The 19,307-nt window shown below is 50.6% G+C and overlaps 1 protein-coding gene across 2 annotated transcripts in view; it reads left to right on the forward strand.

Moving 5' to 3' along the window:
• Positions 1-322: 322 nt before the first annotated feature.
• Positions 323-19,307, forward strand: part of dvl3b (dishevelled segment polarity protein 3b) — a 121,342-nt gene continuing 102,357 nt past the window's right edge. The window contains exon 1 of one of the 2 annotated variants that reach the window (XM_078204544.1): positions 323-869. In XM_078204544.1, the coding sequence (XP_078060670.1) occupies positions 709-869 (161 nt within the window). In that variant the 5' untranslated portion in view covers positions 323-708. The remainder of the gene's footprint in view (positions 870-19,307) is intronic. The other variant, XM_078204539.1, reaches the window with a different exon arrangement.

The raw sequence follows: 19,307 nt of genomic DNA on the forward strand, positions 1-19,307 counted from the left end.
CCTACCCCTCGCCCCCACCCCCACCCCCTCCCTACCCTCGCCCCACCCACCCCCACCCCCTCCCTACCCTCGCCCCCACCCCCCACCCCCTCCCTACCCTCGCCCCCTCCCCACCCTCGCCCCCTCACCCCCTCCCCACCCTCACCCCCCCACACCCTCGCCCCCTCACCCCCCCACACCCTCGCCCCCTCACCCCCCCACACCCTCGCCGCCTTACACCCTCACCCCCGCCCCCTGTCCCCACACCCATCCGGCAGAAGCTGAGCCCCCACCCCCGGGGGGCTCTCTGCCTTTCCCCTGGCACAGGCAGGGGGGGGGGGGGGGGTGGGTGCCAGCTGTCAGGCTGCCGCCCTGGGCTGGGCGGTGCGGGGATTGATGGCACCGCCGCTGTGACGGGGCGGCCGCTCCCCTCCCCGTCTGATTGGGGCCGTGCGGCCGCTCTCAGTGCGGGGCGGATCGGATCGGAGCCAAGCTCAGCCTCCCGTGCTCCGAGCCGGCCTGTGGCACCGGGGCCGGGAGGGAGAGGAGAGGAGAGCGAGTCTCGGCCGGGGAGAGGGCGGCAATCAGCGGGAAGGATCCAAAGTTTCTGCCCGGGGAAGGAGGCATCGAGGCGGCTGCAGCATCGAAGGGCCCGGGCGGTGCGGAGCGGAGCGGGCCTGTCGGAGCCCCGGGGGCGGGTGTCCCGGGCCGGCGGCTCCCGGAGCGGCCATGGGCGAGACGAAGATCATTTACCACATCGATGAGCAGGAGACCCCGTACCTGGTGAAGCTGCCGCTGGCGGCGGACACGGTGACTCTGGCCGACTTCAAACTGGTTCTCAACAAACCCAACTACAAATTCTTCTTCAAATCCATGGACCAGGACTTCGGGTGAGGCCGGGACCGGGGACAGGGACCGGGAGCGGGACCGGGGCCGGGGGAGAGGGGGCCGGGGGAGAGGGACCGGGGGAGAGGGAGAGAGGGGGACCGGGGGAGAGGGGGACCGGGGAGAGGGACCGGGGGAGAGGGACCGGGGGAGAGGGAGAGAGGGGGACCGGGGAGAGGGACCGGGGAGAGGGACCGGGAGAGGGACCGGGGGAGAGGGACCGGGGGAGAGGGAGAGGGGGCCCGGGCTCCGCTGTGGGTGCCGGCGGTGCGGGGGGCCCCTCAGGCCGCTCGGTGAGCCGGGCAGCGGCTGTGTTTGTTGTGGGGGCCGGGAGCCGGCTCTGGCTCCGGGGAGGGAGGGAGGCTGAGGGTTCTCCCGGGGGCCGGGCCTCCCGCTCCGGGACCTGGAGCCCGCTTCCCTCGCCCCAAATCCGCCGGGAGTCCCGGGCCGGGCCCGCACTGCCCCCCCCCCCCCCCCCCCCCGGGATCGGGATCGGGATCGGGATCGGGATCAAGCCTCTTTGTTTTCCTTAAAGTTTAATTTATTTTTAATGAGAGAAAATTATAGACCCCCCCCCCCCCCCCCCGGCCCAAACCCCCCCCCCCCCCCCCGGCCCAAACCCCCCCCCCCCCCCCCCCCCGGCCCAAACCCCCCCCCCCCCCCCCCGGCCCAAACCCCCCACCCGGGGAGAGAGAGCGTGTTTCCCCCCCCCCCCCCCCCCCAACCTGGGGAGAGAGTGTGTTTCTTCCCCCCCCCCCAAGCAGGGAGAGATTGTGTTCCCACCCAAGCCCCCCCCAAACCCAGGGAGAAAGTGTGTTCCTCTCCTCCCCCCCCCCCCCCCAAATCCGGGGAGGGAGTGTCGTTCCACCCACCCACCCCTCAACCTGGGGAGAAAGTGTGATCACCCCCCCCAAAACCAGGGAGAGATTGTGTTCCCACCCAACCTGGGGAGGGACTGTGTTCCGCCACGCCCCCCCCCCCAAACCCAGGGAGAGAGTGTCCCCCCCCCCCCCCCAAACCCGCAGAGGGAGAGTGTTCCCCCCGCCCCCCAAACCCGGGGAGAGAGTGTTCCCCCCCCCCCCCAAACCCGGGGAGAGAGTGTGTTCCCCCCCCCCCCCCGAAACCCGGGGAGAGAGTGTGTTTCCCCCCCCCCAAACCCGGGGAGAGAGTGTGTTTCCCCCCCCCCCTAACCGGGGAGAGAGTGTGTTCCCCCCCCAAACCCGGGGAGAGAGTGTGTTTCCCCCCCCCCTAACCGGGGAGAGAGTGTGTTCCCCCCCCCAAACCCGGGGAGAGAGTGTCTCTCCCCCCCCCCCAAAACCCGGGGAGAGAGTGTGTTTCCCCCTCCCCCAAAACCCGGGGAGAGTGTGTGTTTTCCCCCTCTCCCCCCCCCCCCCCCCCCCAAACCGGGGAGGGAGTGTTCCCCCCTCCCCCCCCAAACCCGAGAGGGAGTGTCGTTCCGCCACTCCCCCAACCCGGGGAGGGACTGTGTCCCCCCCCCCCCCACCCAGAAACCCAGGGAGAGAGTGTCCCTCTTCCCCCCCCACCCACCCCCACCCCCAAAGCCCAGGGAGAGTGTGTGTCCCCTCCAGTCCCCAGTCCAGGGAGAGAGGGGTCCACTCTGCGGCCACAGCATGGGCAGAGTGGGGGGGGCTGTTTCCCAGGATTAGGGAGCAGGAGTTTGGAGCAGGGCTCCAGGGAGGGTTCAGATGTTGACATTTGTCACCCTGCAATCAGCTGAAAGCTGCAGCTGAAACATTCAGGCTGAGGAAATGCAGCAACTTGCATTTTATACAACATCTTTCACCAGAATAAAACAGCAGCATTATCCAAGAAACATCGACACCAAGCCACAGAAGGAAATGGTTTTGGGGAGGGGATTGCTGTTAATGTAGTGTGGAGAGGTGGGGAGGTTTAGGGAGGAGATTGCAGTGCTCACAGGGTCCAGGCAGTTGAGGACACAATGCTGTAGTGATGGGAGTTGAGGACACAGAATTGGAGGAGTGCAGCGATCTCTGATGGTTGTAGGGCTTGGAGTGGTTCCAGAGTTGGGGCAGGGCTGAGGCTAGGCAGCAGCTAATCTGGGAGAAAAACAACTTGCACTGTAGCTTAAATATAGAATGATACAGCCTCTTCCAGCAGGCAGGCAGGCCCGAAGATAGGGACAGAGCAATTGAATAGTCCAACAAGAGGCTGTCATGTCAAGGGGACTGCGGCCATGAACCTGTTTCCAGCACTGATACAGCCGCTGCCCAACTACAACACTTCCTGTTTCCAGAATCAATCAGTTTGTGTTTATAGCCCCTGATTCTCTGTGTAAGTGCGGTTATAACTCAGACCCAGGTTATAACTCAGACCCAGGTGTCCATGAGTGCTTGAAGTTACATTTTGTTCCCACTCAGCGTAGCCAATGTTCAAATGTTTTATTCCGATTGTTTGTACTCTAGATGCTTCACTGCGCCAATAATGCAATTGTAAAAATGTCGGTCACTGTATAACACTGGGATACAATACTGGTGGGGACGGGTCTGTCACTGTATAACACTGGGATACAATACTGGTGGGGACGGGTCTGTCACTGTATAACACTGGGATACAATACTGGTGGGGATGGGTCTGTCACTGTATAACACTGGGGTACAGTACTGGTGAGGATGGGTCTGTCACTGTATAACACTGGGATACAATACTGGTGGGGATGGGTCTGTCACTGTATAACACTGGGGTACAGTACTGGTGAGGATGGGTCTGTCACTGTATAACACTGGGGTACAGTACTGGTGAGGATGGGTCTGTCACTGTATAACACTGGGGTACAGTACTGGTGGAGACGGGTCTGTCACTGTATAACACTGGGGTACAGTACTGGTGGGGATGGGTCTGTCACTGTATAACACTGGGGTACAGTACTGGTGAGGATGGGTCTGTCACTGTATAACACTGGGGTACAGTACTGGTGGGGACGGGTCTGTCACTGTATTAACACTGGGGTACAGTACTGGTGGGGACAGGTCTGTCACTGTATAACACTGGGATACAGTACTGGTGGGGACGGGTCTGTCGCTGTATAACAGTGGGGTACAGTACTGGTGGGAACGGGTCTGTCGCTCTATAACAGTGGGGTACAGTACTGGTGGGGACGGGTCTTTCACTATAACAGTGGGGTACAGTACTGGTGGGGACGGGTCTTTCACTGTATAACAGTGGGGTACAGTACTGCTGGAGACGGGTCTGTGATAGTATAATACTAATTTGTCATGCGGTGGTAGTGATTTGAGAGAATTCTTCAACTTGTAGTTATATAGCACCCTTACTGTAGTAAAACATTTTGGGGTGCTTCACAGGAGCATCTGACAACATGTAACACTGAGCCAAAAAAAGAGATATTAGCCTCGGTGACCAAAAGCCTGGTCAAAAATGTTGGCTTTAAGGATCATCTTGAAGAGAGAGAGGTGGAGAAGTGTTTGGAAAGAATTCCAGGCATTTGGTGCCTTGGCAACTGATGCCAAACCACCGACTTGAATGGTTAAAATCGAGGATGGCAATGGGTCAGAGATGTGAAGTTAAAAGATCTTGGGAGCGCTGGCGGATGTTGGAGAGAGAGGATGGAGCAAGGCCATGCTCTGAACAGAAGAAAGAGAATATTAAAATTGGGTCATTGCTGGATTTTGAACCAGTGTAATCCCACAGGCACAGAGGGGGTGAGTGAATGGAACTTGGTGGAAAATATGATGCAGGCAACAGAGGTACAAATAAGCTCAAATTTGCAGAGGAGGGTAGTGAGAAAGGCAACACAGGAAGTTAAAACCTTTGGAGAAATTAGAACTACGATCGTAATCTCAGAGCTCCATCCCTAACAGCACGATGGGAGTATCTGCACTACATGGACTGCAGTGGGTCAAGGCGGCAGCTCACCATCACCATCTCGCGGACAATTAGGGATGGACATTAAAAGCTGGCCAGCCAGTAAAAACCGTTATCCTGCAAAATGAATGTAAACAATATCCTGGAAGATGCTTCAGCTGCCCTCCAGGTTAGGGAGGGTGAATATTGGGAAGCCCAGCCAGGGAGTGCGGTACAGAACATGTCCAGGTTATGAGTTCACATCCTGATGTGGGGTTTGAAACCAGAACTCCCTGACTACCAGGCAAAGCGACCTTCGAAATATTATCATCAGAGTGAGTATCAGATATACCCTTGTGAAACACAGTGTCCGAAATTCAGCTCATGTTATAGTTTGGGTGGATTCAAGTGAGCTGATGTGGTTGGGGAGTTTTCACTTTGTGGCAGCAGCTTGATCGTGTAATGATCTCTGGGTCAGAAGATCAGGATCTCCAGCCCCACACTGAGATTGATCTCAAAGAAAGGCAGCCTCTTGCCTTCTAATCCAGACCGCACTGATGGGATTGGAGTCTGCACAGTGTTGCAGTCTGGAAGGAGTGTCTGTGCCACCTCAATCAAGGCCCCAATGAGCCAACATGACGAACTTGCCCACTCAACTAAAAATCTCAGTCCATGAGGCCAGCAGGTTTAGAAAATAAGAGAATTTTAAAAGGGAAGCTTTACTCTGTATCTAACCCCGTGCTGTACCTGTCCTGGGAGTGTTTGATGGGGGACAGTGTAGAGGGAGCTTTACTCTGTATCTAACACCGTGCTGTACCTGTCCTGGGAGTGTTTGATGGGGACAGTGTAGAGAGAGCTTTACTCTGTATCTAACCCCGTGCTGTACCTGTCCTGGGAGTGTTTGATGGGGGACAGTGTAGAGGGAGCTTTACTCTGCATCGAATCCCATGCTGTACCTGTCCTGCAATCTGCGTTGCCTGCCATGTAAAGCTTCTCCAGTTCCTGATGTGATGAGAAAGAATGACTGTTGACTTTGCATCTTCCACATTCTGGGAATGAGCAGATAAATCACAAAAAATGTATTCTGGTTGAAACAATGCTAATGTCCCTGCAATGAAAGTATGTTGTCTGTAGAGTGTGTGCAGCAGGAATGGTTTTGGCCAATCGAGCAGAAAGTGGGGAGTTCCGATGGGAATTGCTGTCTGGAAATTTTGTGGTGCGGAGTTGACCGGAGCCGTATGACAGGTAGCTTCTGGAATCTGGCGCTGAATCAAAAACCTTGTAGCTCTAATGTGCAGCTGTGTGTGTACATGGAGGACTGCAGGCCACAGCTTGGGTCTGATGAGGGCTAACCCCTGGATTCCTGACCGTTCCACGCTGTGCGCTTTCTAAAGTGGACACAGATCGCAGAGACTCTGACTGAACAGGGGCTGCAGTGCCCCCGAACCTCTCGTACATTACAACAGTGAATACACTTCAATTGACTGTAAAATGCTTTGGAATGTCCCGCTGTCTTGAAAGGTGCTATATAAATGCAGCTTCTCCTTTCTGCTCCGATCCGGAATCTCTGCAAGGCTTTGAAAGTGAGCTGTGTTAATACTGCCTTGGTGACAGCATGAGCTGGCATGTTGTGCCCTCACTGGACTTGCGACTCTGGTTCAGGAGTTCATATCCCAGCGTGTCAAATTGTGGAATTCAATTTGAGAAATCTGATTTTGATTTGTCAGCTGGCACCAAAATAAGATGACGCAAAAGATGTTGGATTGGAAAAAAAGAACAACTCGGTTGAACAGAGTGTCAGCCCTGCGGATCCACTGTGACCTCCCCCTGATTCCAGGTGCTTGACTCTCAATTTATTCTCGAGTGACCAAGCAAGCTCATCAGTCACACAAACAAACCCTTAATAAGTACCATTGGTGCAGTTGTAGAAGGAGATGAATCAACACTTGTGTACAGCTGGTAACGGGCAATAACTGTGCCACCCTTGTTCCTGGCATCCACACCACAGAGCACTTGCCACCCACAGGCATTGTGGAGGCGACTTGGCCAAGTCACTCCCCTTGATTCATATTACTCTGGGGTGGTTTGGGATATGTTGGCACCCTAAAGCCGACAAGCAAACTACACGCATGCACACCAAACGCAAACCGCATGTGTACACACTCTTCATGCCACACGCACACCTAACACAAACTGCATGCGCACACACTCTACACCGCATGCACACCAAACGCAAACTGTATGTGTACACAATCTGCATGCCACACGCATACTCTGCATGCCACGTGCACACCAAACGCAAACCGCATGCACGCACACTCTGCATGCCGCACGCACACCAGACGCAAACCGCACACACATGAACTCCACACATTCTCTCTGCTACCGTATAGCACGCCCATGAGCGCCAAACATGTGTCACACAACATAGATTGAATCTCTGTAGCCCTTGTGGTGATGGTGTTCCCACAATGGTGTTAGCTACTGAATTCCAATAACGGTAGGAGAACAGTAATGTGAGTACATGTCAGAGTTTGGGTTATGTGAGACCTGGAGGTGACGACGTTCCCAGAACATTGATTTTCCTGATATTCTCAGTGATAGAGACTGAGGGCAGAGGTTGGGCTGTGTTAGATTTTGGAAGGAGTGCAGCGCTTGTTCACCAAAACGGAACCAAATTTCAAAGGATCAAATTGTGAGCAGACATTGCCTGAAGTTAGGTTATACTTGTTTGAAGCTGGATAGTTGAGGCATGATCTTCTTCTGCTTAAGATGCTGAAGGGATTTGACACAATAGACGGACAGAAGCTATTTTCTTTGCAGGAGGGGCCACCAGGACTTGATGGTTTGGGTTATAAGGAGAGGCTGGATAGACTGAGACTTTTTGCCCTGGAGCGTAAGGAGGCTTAGGGGTGATCTTATAGAGGACTATAAAATAATGAGGGGCATAGATAGTCAACACTTTTTCTTAAAGGTAGAGGAGTCTAAAACTAGAGGGCATAGGTTTAAGTTGAGAGGGGAGAGATACAAAAGGGTCCTGAGGGGCAATTTTTTCACACAGAGGATGTTGAGTGTTTGGAACGAGCTGCCAGAGGTGGTAGTAGAGGCGGGTACAATTTTGTCTTTTAAGAAGCATTTTGACAGTTCCATGGGTAAGATGGGTATAGAGGGATATGGGCCAAATGCGGGCAATTGGGACTAGTGTAGGGGTTTAAAAGAAGGGCGGCATGGACAAGTTGGGCTGAAGGGCCTGTTCCCACGCTGTAAACCTCTATGAGGAGCCCAAAGTAAGATGGCATGATCTTCAAATTCGAGCTAGGACATTGAAGGGTGAAAGCAGAAAGCATTTTTTCACATAGAAGAATTCCCCTAAAGGACTGTGAATGGCAGGACAATTAAAAATGTCAAGACTTTGAGACACTTTTTGTCAGGCAGGGGTATCGAGGGATATGGGTTAAAATGAATGAATGCAGTTGAGTGTCAGATCAGCCATGATCCTTTGTTTATATTAAGTAACCTTGGTGAGATCATTGAATCATCATAGAATCCCTACAGTGCAGAAGGAGGCCATTCGGCCCATTGAGTCTGCACCGACAAGCAATCCCACCCAGCCGCTATCCCCATAACCCCACACATTTACCCCACTAAACCCTCTAACCTACGCATCCCAGGACACTAAGGGGCAATTTAGCATGGCCAATCAGCCTAACCCGCACATCTTTGGACTGTGGGAGGAAACCGGAGCACCCGGAGGAAACCCACGCAGACATGGGGAGGATGTGCAAACTCCACACAGGCAGTGACCCAAGCCGGGAATCGAACCCGGGTCCCTGGTGCTGTGAAGCAGCAGTGCTAACCACTGTGCTACCGTGCCGCCCACATTGCCAAGTTGCTGGATCATACGTACTGTAGTCAAGGAGCTCCATGATGAAGGTTGTGGATATTGAATCCGGTTGTTGGAGTGCAGACTGCACTAGTGGCGGTGATTGTGAATTTCTTGATTGCTGGAACTGCACCTGTACAGGATTGAGTTATGTAGATGGTGAAAGGATTTGAGAATTCGGGAGACAATCTGCTCTTCCTCTGCGCTAATCTTGTAGCCACAGTATTGTGATCATCAGTGGTCACCCCGAAAACATCAACAACTTGCATTTATATAGTGCGACCAACACTGCAAAACGTCCCGAGACACTTCAGCATAATCAGACAAAAACCTGACACGGATTTGCATGAAGAGGGAAGGTGATCAAATACCTGGTGAGGGAGGTCAGTTTTAAATCACACCTTGAAGGAGGGAAGAGAGATGGAGAATTTAGGGAGAAAATTCCAGAGTTTAAGACAACTGGAGTCACAACCGGTGATGGTAGTGGAGAGAAAATAGGAAACAAGCCAGAATTGAAGGAGCACAGAGATCTTGGAGAGTTGGCAGGCTAAACACAAGCAAAGTTATAGAGATAGGGAGGGTTACTTAGTAGGGAGGGTGGTGCGTGGAGGGATTAGAAGGTCACAGAGGTGGGGGGTGGGGGGGGTGGATGGAGGGATTTGGGAAATGAGGATGAGAATTTTAAATTTATTGCATTGCCAGACTGGAAGCCCGTGTTGGTCAGTGAGCACAGTGGGTGATGAGTGGACAGTGTAAGTTAGGATACGGGTAACAGTGTTTTGCATGAGCTGAAACTGAGAGTGGCTGTACTTGGTAATGGTGGGGCTATTGAAGGCTCCTTGGAGATGGCTGGGCGTCCCGTTTTTGATGTGGTCAGTGCCCAGCTGCCTGTTATAGGTTGCTCATTACTGAAGTGATTGTGAATGGATCTGAGGGCTGTAGAATGGGCAGTGAACCACCCCACTCCTGACCTTATGCTGGGATGAAGTTCATCATTGGAGGATTGGTTGGGCCAAGGGCCTGAGGAGCTCTCACAGTGCTGACATGGACCTGTGGCGATTGGCTTCCAGCCAACAAGGCCTTCTGCCTATTCATCAGGCATGATTGACCATCAGAGGTTTGAATTCACTTGAAGTTAACTGCGTCAGGCAAGGAGGTGACGCTACAGACTGACTCTACACCTTTGAGGCTTCAAATGCTTGGATTTATGACCAGGCGCCAAGGCCTCGGCACATCTCGCAGCATTTCAGAGAGAAACAGTCGTTTTACACCCAATGACCACCTTTGTTCCTCTGACAAAAAGTGTCAAAAAGGAAGAAGAGGAATTCCTTGAACCAGCCATTGCTGGTTCGTGGCCATGTCTTCGTACAATGATCGCACCCATCACTGAACCTGAAGGTGCTGGAATCAAGCCCCACTCTGAATATTTGAGCACTTAATCCAAGATGCCACCTCCATTGCTGCACTATTGGAGGTGCTGTTTTTCAGGTTAGAGATTAAAACCAACACCCCTCAGGGAAGGAAATCTGCCATCTTTATCTGGTCTGGCCGACATGTGACTCCAGATTCACAGCAGTGTAGTTGACTCTTCACTGCCCCTCTGAAATGGTGTGGCAAGCCACTCAGTTCGAGACAATTAGGAATGAGCAACAAAAGCTGGCCCAGCCAGTGACGCCCATATTCCATGATAGAATAAAACTTCTAGAAAACTTCATTGGCAGTAGAGTGCTTTTTGGTAACTATAGAAATGCAAGTCCTTTCTTACTGGTGATTGGTCCTTTTACTGTTGATGATACCTGTTATTGGTGATTACATCTGTGAGCAATGATGAAGCATTTTAATGTGGGCTGTTAATGATTCCTGGTTACTTAGGAGTTTAATTGAACTGATGGTCACTTCACCCTGAGGTTGAATGATTGATTGGTGACTCAGTGTTTGTTGCATATTCTGAAACAGCACAGTGGTTAGCATTGCTGCCTCACAGTGCCAGGGACCAAGGTCCAATCCCGGCCTTGGGTCACTGTCTGTGTGGAGTCTGCACGTTCTCCCCATGTCTGCGTGGGTTTCCTCCGGGTGCTCCGGTTTTCTCCCACGCTCCAAAGATGTGAGGGTTAGGTTGGTTGGCCATGCTAAATTGCCCCTTTGTGTCAAGGGGACTAGTAGGGTAAATATCTGGGGTTACAGGGATAGGGCTCGATGGGCCGCATGGCCTCCTTCTACACTGTAGAAATTCAATGAGTTGGTCTTTGTCACTGACAGTAAATGTTCTATGTGTTGAGTCTGGGGTCGGTTTAGTTCAGTTGGTTGGCCGATGGGTCAGCGTTGCAGAGCGATGCCAACAGTGAGAGTTCAATTCCTGTACCAGCTGGAGTTATTCATGAAGGCCCTGCCTTCTCAACCTTGCTCCTCACTTGAGGGTGTGGTGATCTCCAAGTTAAATCACCATCACTTGCCCTGTGGTCAAGTGGGACGATGATGATTTTACCTTTACCTCTCTGACTTGAGTGTGGTGGAACTGTGGTGACAGAGGAATAGACGTGATTTAAGGATGGCCACAGGAACCAGAGTTTCATTTTCTATCAGAATGAACCGTGAATCACAGCTTTGTATCTGAGGCTGTATAACACAGTGCTGCCGTGATCCATGTATGATTCCATATCTGTTGTACTCCTGGGCTCTGCATGATGCACTGTATTCAACCCTGCTGGGCAATGTGTGTGATATGCTCTGTGCAGCTCTTCTGCACATTGTATACCGTACGCTGCTTATAATTATTCTCAATCTCAGAGAGCGGGAGAGTGGAATTAGACTGGCTGGAATATCAATGTTTACGGGGAGTGAGCAGGAGAGTAATTGGCACGGTGGCATATTAAAAGGCACGTGTAACATGGAGGGGATACAATTGTTCTAGTGGTGTGGAATATTAAAGAATACAGAGTGAGCAGGGCGAGGAATAAGGCTGAGTGAAATGTTAATGGGTACGGAGAGTGAACAGATTTTCGGGAGTAGATTTGGAGGGATGTTAAAATCTAAGGCGAGTGAGCAGGAAAGTGGGGAGAGGCAAGCGTTGGGTAATTAAGGTGGATAGGGAGTGAGCACGGGCAATGAATTGCTCTGGGTGGAACATTAAAGGGGATGGGAGTGAGTAAGAGATTAGTTTGGGTGGGATATTAGAGTCTGGGGAGTGAGCAAAGTGAGAGATTAGGCCAGGGGGAGAATAATGTTTTTCTGCTGGAAAACTCCACAATTCCAATAACCTTTTGAAATTAAGCCCACGACTGACACGAGACTCAGAAACTAATAGGAGCACCACAAAGTGCTCACCCTGAGCTGTGTACAGGAAACACTCACTTTTCTATTTGTGGTTTGTTTGCTGGTTCCTTTCCCCTGGCTGAATCATGCCTGAATTTTTCTCTAATTGACTTTAACATCAGGTTAGTGACAGGCTGGGATCTGTCCACCTTCTCACTGCGGCTTGCTCTCTCACCCTCCCAGGACAGGAAGGACTGATAACGTGGGAAGCAAACACTGCAGATGCTGGAAATCTGAAATAAAAACAGAAAATACTGGGTAAACCCAGCAGGTCTGACTGCGTCTATGGAGAGAGGAAACCGAGTTAACATCTTGAGTCCAATGTTATTGTTCTTCTGAGGAAGATTCGCATTGGACTCGGAATAGTTAACTCTGTTTGCCTCTCGACAGATATTGTAGATTGGTTCCTAGTTCCCATTGTCGTCACTGTTTCATTCAGTACCCCGATCAGTAACCGTGAAACTGTCGGAGAGTTTGTACTGAGAGTTTTGACCCTCTAATGGAAATAAAGCAATGCAGAGGCTGGAAATCTGAAATCCAAACAGAAATGCTGAAATACACAGCAGATCAGACAGCATGTGCAGGGAGAGAAACGGAGTTAACATTTCTTCTTCAACCTGAAATTTCAAGTTCTCTCCCCCTGTCGTGGGTACTTGACATGATTTGTATTATACTTTTTGCAGGATTAGATCACCTGACCCTCAATCCACTCCTCCAAATTCCTGCTAGACCGTCTTGATGCAATTTTAAACTGGGAGTAAGTGGTTTTGAGGCAGGAACAGATTCCTACAAAGTTATGATGACTGTTTGTAGAACACTGATCCAGCCTCTCCTGGGGCATAGCTTCCCTTTCTGGGCATCTTCAGGAAGGGCTTTGGTTTGGAGACGGCGCAGAAAAAAAGTGATGAAAATGATTCCATTGATGAGGAACTCGAGTTGCGTAGAAATAATGGAAAAGCTAGTGTTGTTTTCGAGGTTTGAGAGGAGATTCGATAGAGGTGTTCAAAACCTAGACAGTCGGTCGGGAGAAACTGTTCCCACTTGTGAAGGTTTGAGAACCAGAGGTCACCAAAACAGGTGAATGGTAAAAGAACCAACAACGGCATGTGGAAAAGTTTATTTTTTCGCAGTGAGTGGTTCGGATGTGGAATGCACTGCCTGAGTGTGTGGTGGAGGCAGATTCAATTGAGGCTTTCAAAAGGTTATTGGATAAGGATCCGAAGTGAGAGAATTTGCAAAGATGGGGTATGAAACTAGCTGAATTACTCCAGCAGAGAGCTAGCACAATCTTAGTGGGCCAAATGGCCACCTCCTGTGCTTTAATCATTTCATGATTCCATCCTGTTATTTCCTATATAATACTAAAATAATGGATTGAATAAAGACTCGTCGGTCTGTTGAGTCTTTCCCACTCAATCTTGTTGCAGCAACTTGCTTACACAGCATCTGTGACACAGTTAAACGCCTCAAGGCACTTCATGGGAATGTAATCCAACAAATATCGATGCCAAGCCACATAAGGAGGTATTAGGATAGATGACCAAAAACATGATTAAAAAATTTGGTTTTAAGAGCAACTTAAAGGAGAAGGGAGAGATGTTGAAGTTTAGGAGGGGAAATCCAGAGCTCAGAGCTGAGACAATGTGATTAAAATCAAGATGCTCAAGAGACCAGAATTGGAAGGAGGGGTGGGAGTGGGGGAGGTGGTGTTGCAATATGATAAAGGAGTTAATTACTGCATTGAGAAGAGAGAGAGTAGGGCCCATGAGGAACCACGGTGGCACAGTGGTTAGCACTGCTGTCTCACAGCGTCAGGGACACGGGTTCAATTCCAGCCTTAAGTGACTGACTGTATAGCGTTTGCATGTTCTCCCCGTGTCTGCGTGGGTTTCCTCCAGGTGCTTTGGTTTCCTCCCACAGTCCAATGATGTGCAGGTTAGGTTGACTGGCCGTGCTAAATTGCACCTTAGTGTCAGATGGTTAGTAGGGTAAATGCATAGGGTTATGGGGATAGGGCCTGGGTGAGATTGTGGTCGATGCAGACTTGATGGGCCGAATGGCCTTCTGCACTGTAGGGAATTCTTTGATTCTGTGATTCGAAGTGGCAGTGGGTGTGTGGAACTGAAAGACGTAGGTAAGGTATTAAATGAGCATTTTGTATCTGTGTTCACAATGGAGAAGGGTGTTGTAGGTACAGAAATCAGGGAGGGGGAATTGTGATATAATTGAGCAGATTAGCATTGAGAGGGAGGAGGTGTTAACAGTTTCCGTGGGCTTAAAAATGGATAAATCACCAGGCCCAGACAAGATGTATCCCAGGTTGCTGCATGAGGCAAGGGAGGAGATTGCAGAGGCTCTGACCACAGGAGAGGTGCCAGAGGGCAGGAGGACAGCTAATGCCATTAGCCAAGAAGGGAATTGGGGATGAACCAGGTGAGTGAACCTAACATCAGTGATAGGGAAACTATTGGAAAAATGTTCTGATGGACAGCATTCATATCCATTTGGAGAGGCAAAGATTAATTAAGGACAGTCAGCATGACTTTGTCAGGAGGCGATCATGTCTAACAAATTTGATTGAATTTTTTGAGGAGGTGACTGGAGTGTAAATGAAGACAGTGAAGTTCATGGAAGAATCATAGAATCCCTCCTGTGCAAAAGGAGGACGATCGGCCCATCGAGTCTGCACGACTCTCTGACAGAGCATCTTACCCAGGCCCCACTCTCGTCACCCCACATATTTACTCCGCTAATCCCCCTAATTTACACATCTTGAGACACTGTGGGGCAATTTAGCATGGCTAATCCACCTAACCTGCACGTCTTTAGACTATGAAAGGAAACCGGAGCACCCGGAGGAAACCCATGCAGACACGAGGAGAATGTGCAAACTCCACACAATCACCTAAGGCGAGAATTGAACCCGGGTCCCTGGTGCTGTGAGGTAGTAGCTCTAATCACTGTGCCACCATGCCGCCCATGTAGATCATGTTGATGTAGCCTACATGGACTTCAGTAAGGCTTTCGGCAAGGTCCCACATGGGAGACTGATCAAGATGGATGGGATCCAGGGTAAATCGCAAATTGGATCCAAAATTGGCTCAGTGGCAGGAGGCAGAGGCTGATGGTCAAAGTTTGTTTTTATGACTGGAAACCCGTGTCCAGTGGTGTACCTCAGGGGTCGGTGCAGGGTCCCCTTGCTGATTGCAGTGTACATTAATGATCTGGATGTGAATGTGGGAGGTATGATCAGTAAGTTTGCAGATGACATGGAAACTGGTGATGTGGTAAATAGTGAGGAGGAAAACCTTAGACTACAGGGTGATATAGACGGGCTGGTCCGATGGGCAGAGCAGCGGCAAATGGAATTTCATCCCGAAAAGTGTGAGGTGTGAGGCAAGGGAATACACAGTAAAGTGCTAGGAAGTGCAGAGGACTAGAGGGACCTTAGCGTGCATGTCGAAAGTTCCCTGAAGACAGCAGAATAGGTGGTTATGAAGGCATATGGGATAGTTGCCTTTATGAGCTGAATAATAGAATGTAAGAGCAAGGGGATATGTTGGAGCTGTATAAATACTGGTTAGGTCATAGTTGGAGTACTGTGCGCAGTCTGGTCGCCACACTCCAAGAAGGATGTGATTACACTGGAGAGGGTGCAGAGGAGGATGGAACGTTTCAGCTATGAAGAGAGGCTGGTTAGGCTGGGGTTGTTTTCCTCAGAGCAGGGAAGGCTGACGGAGGAGTGACCTGATCGAGGTGAACAAAATTGAGGGACACCGATAGGAAGAAACTTTCCCCTTATTAAAGGAGTCAATAACCAGGGGACGGAGATTTAGAGGGGATTTGAGGAAAAGATTTTTTACCCAGAGGGTGGTGGGAATCTGGAACTCGCTGCCTGAAAGGGTGGGAGAGGCAGGAACCCTCACAACATTTAAGCATTCAGGTGAGCACTTGAAATGCCGGCGGCTGGGACTCTCCAGCCTCGCCGGCGGCTGGGACTCTCCAGCCTCGCCGGCGGCTGGGACTCTCCAGCCTCGCCGGCGGCTGGGACTCTCCAGCCTCGCCGGCGGCTGGGACTCTCCAGCCTCGCCGGCGGCTGGGACTCTCCAGCCTCGCCGGCGGCTGGGACTCTCCAGCCTCGCCGGCGGCTGGGACTCTCCAGCCTCGCCGGCGGCTGGGACTCTCCAGCCTCGCCGGCGGCTGGGACTCTCCAGCCTCGCCGGCGGCTGGGACTCTCCAGCCTCGCCGGCGGCTGGGACTCTCCGGTATCACTGCTGTGAATGGAGATTTAGCAGAGAGCCAAATTCCCCGTTTGTGCCGGCAGCGGTAGTGGGTGTGAATGGCCGGAGAATTCTAGCCTCTCGCCTACAAGGCTATGGGCCGAGTGCTGGAAAATGGGACTCAAATAGATAGGTGCTTGATGGCCAGGACACACATGATGAACTGAAGGGCCTCTTTCTGTGCTGTAAAACTCTATGACCCTGTGAGGTTTGTTGAGGATGGAAGCTGGCAACAGAACTCCCTCACCCATCAGGTGTACTGGAATATTGGAGACAGGTTTACCATCATTGCAGCTGTAACCCCATCCTCGAAGGACTAGGATTTGTTTGGCGTCTGGCGTTTTCCATGACATCAGTTTGTAATGCAGGAAACTCAGCAGTTAAATTGCACACAACAAGATCCCACAGACAACAGTGTGATAAAGACCAAATAAATTATGTTTAGTATTGTTTATTGAGAAAGAAAAGTTAGCTCAGAACACCAGGAAGAGCACCCCTGTTCTCCTTCCAGGGGCGGCATAGTGGTTAGCACTGCTGCCTCACAGCCCCAGGGACCCGGGTTCAATTCCCAGGTTGCTGTCTGTGTGGAGTTTGCACGATCTCCTGTGTCTGTGTTTCCTCCGGGTGCTCCGGTTTCCTCCCACAGTCCAAAGATGTGCAGGTTAGGTGCACTGGCCGTGCTAAATTTTCCCTCCGTGTCCCCGAACAGGCGCCGGAGTGTGGCGACTAGGAGATCTTCACAGTAGCTTCATTGCAGTGTTAATGTAAACCTATTTGTGACTAATAAGTAAACATTACATGATATTACAAATGGTGCCATGGGATCATTCACATCGACCTGCAAGAGGGCAGATTGCTCTCTGGTTTAAAGTCTCATCCCAAACGTGGCAGTCCAGAACTCCGGCGCCTGTTCGGGTACACTGAGGGAAAATTTAGCACGGCCAGTGCACCTAACCTGCACATCTTTGGACTGTGGGAGGAAACTGGAGCACCCGGAGGAAACACAGACACAGGAGAACGTGCAAACTCCACACAGACAGTCTGTGGGGTTTGCACCCACAACCTTCTAACTCCTATGTGAGGGTGCTAATCACTGAGCCACGCCTGACCTGAATGTTCTTCAGCTCTATGGACTTGGCTAACCACAAGGGTGATTTGCCTTGTGGTCGGAGATGTATTTAGTAGCACATTACTGTCTGTCACAATGTTTCCAGCTAACACTCTCTCTCACCCTGAACCGCAGTGTAATTAACTCAGGCACCGAAGAGAGGGTGGAGTGCGGGAAAGACTACAGGGAACACCCTGGAGAGGGGATAGGATAGGACAGTGGGCAGTATTTATTTGTGTTGTTATTCCCATGGGAATCTTACTAATATATATATATATAGCCCACCCACTATTACACTGCGGAAATCTAGTGATAATACCTCAGGATACATTTCTAACTTTGACCATTTGTTTTGTTTTACTTCACAAACATTCACTTCCATGTGTCTTTACCTGATCTTAAGTTTTTAAGTTAAAGTTTGTTTATTAGTGTCACAAGTAGGCTTGCATTAACATTGCAATGAAGTTACTATGAAAATCCCTGAGTCGTCACACGCTGGTGCCTGTTCGGGTAGACTGAGGGAGAATTTAGCATGGCCAAGGCACCAAAACAGCACGTTTTTTGGACTGTGGGAGGAGACGGGAGCACCCGGAGTAAACCCACACATCCACGGGAGAATGTGTAAACTCCACACAGACAGTGACCCAAGCTGGGAATCGAACCCGGGTCCCTGATGCTGTGAGGCAGCAGTGCTAACCACTGTGCCACCGTATCGCCTTTGTCACTTATCCCCTTGTGCTCCTCTCTGTGTGTCTGTCATTGTGTCTCTGTGCCTTGCACTGTCTCTTTTCCCATGTTTGATTACTCGTGCTGTGTTTTCCATAAACTCCCAGTCTCCTGCTCCCCCTGTTTTCTCCTTCAAACTGTGGCCCAGTCTCGTCTCTTCCTCTCGCTCTGTCTGCCTCACGAGCTCTTATTTTGTCCATTGTATTTGTCACTTCCTTCCCCTTGCTTCCCGGTCCACGTCTTAACGTCTGCCTTGCGACTTAACATTTTATCTATACCCGAGCGATCAGTGTTAGATGTAGAAGAGTGTAGAGTTTTCAGATGTTACCCAAAGGTACCGATCGAGATTCTCTTGATGTGCGCATTAAGCACCCAAGGAGCTGGCTGTTCTGTGAGCTGTCACGCTGCCTGTGTGTGTGAACAATAGACAGGCAGATGGACAGATGTAGCAGACTGGAGTGCTTCTTTACATACATGACTAAATGTGCTCAGTGGAAAGTGGCAGCTTCCAGACATTGCTGCTTCCATTCACAGTGATTTAAATAATGTGTACTGAGTGGGGGTGGGGTACAATTTTCATAATGTGTCCATTTGAACTGTGAAACCACATCCAGCACAATAGTGAGAAATCTGTTCTTGCAGCCATGTAGGATTTGTTTAATTATCTTTATTGCTGTACAGTGCAAAGCATAGGCACAGTATTAGAAACAGCATCAACATTACACAATACATACATGGAAATCACACTGTTTCTGACAAGTCTTCGAAAAGTCACGACATCTTCAACATTCACAACCAAATCAGGCAAAGCATTCCAAATATCAGTTATGTGTGGAAAAAAAATAGACATGAACCAATTTTCTGTTGTTTATACTGATGACTACGCAAAATACTGTTAATTGTGAGTCAAGAACTTTTCCAGCTCAGAGGTGGTAAGGACATGCAGCAATTTATAAACTTTAACTGAATCAAAAATCAATCTTTTCTTTAAAGATTGTAATCCCAGAATTCTTAAACGCTCCTCATAAGGTATTCCCCTCATGCCTGCCCTTTTCCTGCTAACAGGTCCTTGCACTCTCTCAATAAGCTGTATATCTCTCTGGAACTGTGGATGCATACTCCAGATGTGGCCGTTCCAGCTGCTTATAGAGTTTAATATAAATGCTGGCATCCCAACACAAAAAGGATACATTCAGCGCTGGTAAAACATGCTCTGCCCGCTGTACTGCCTGAGCCGCATGATTCATAAACTTCAGGTTACTTGTAACAAACAGTCACACGCCAACCCTTTTCA

The sequence above is a fragment of the Mustelus asterias genome, chromosome 3 (genome assembly GCF_964213995.1).
Source record: "Mustelus asterias chromosome 3, sMusAst1.hap1.1, whole genome shotgun sequence".
NCBI lineage: Eukaryota > Metazoa > Chordata > Chondrichthyes > Carcharhiniformes > Triakidae > Mustelus > Mustelus asterias.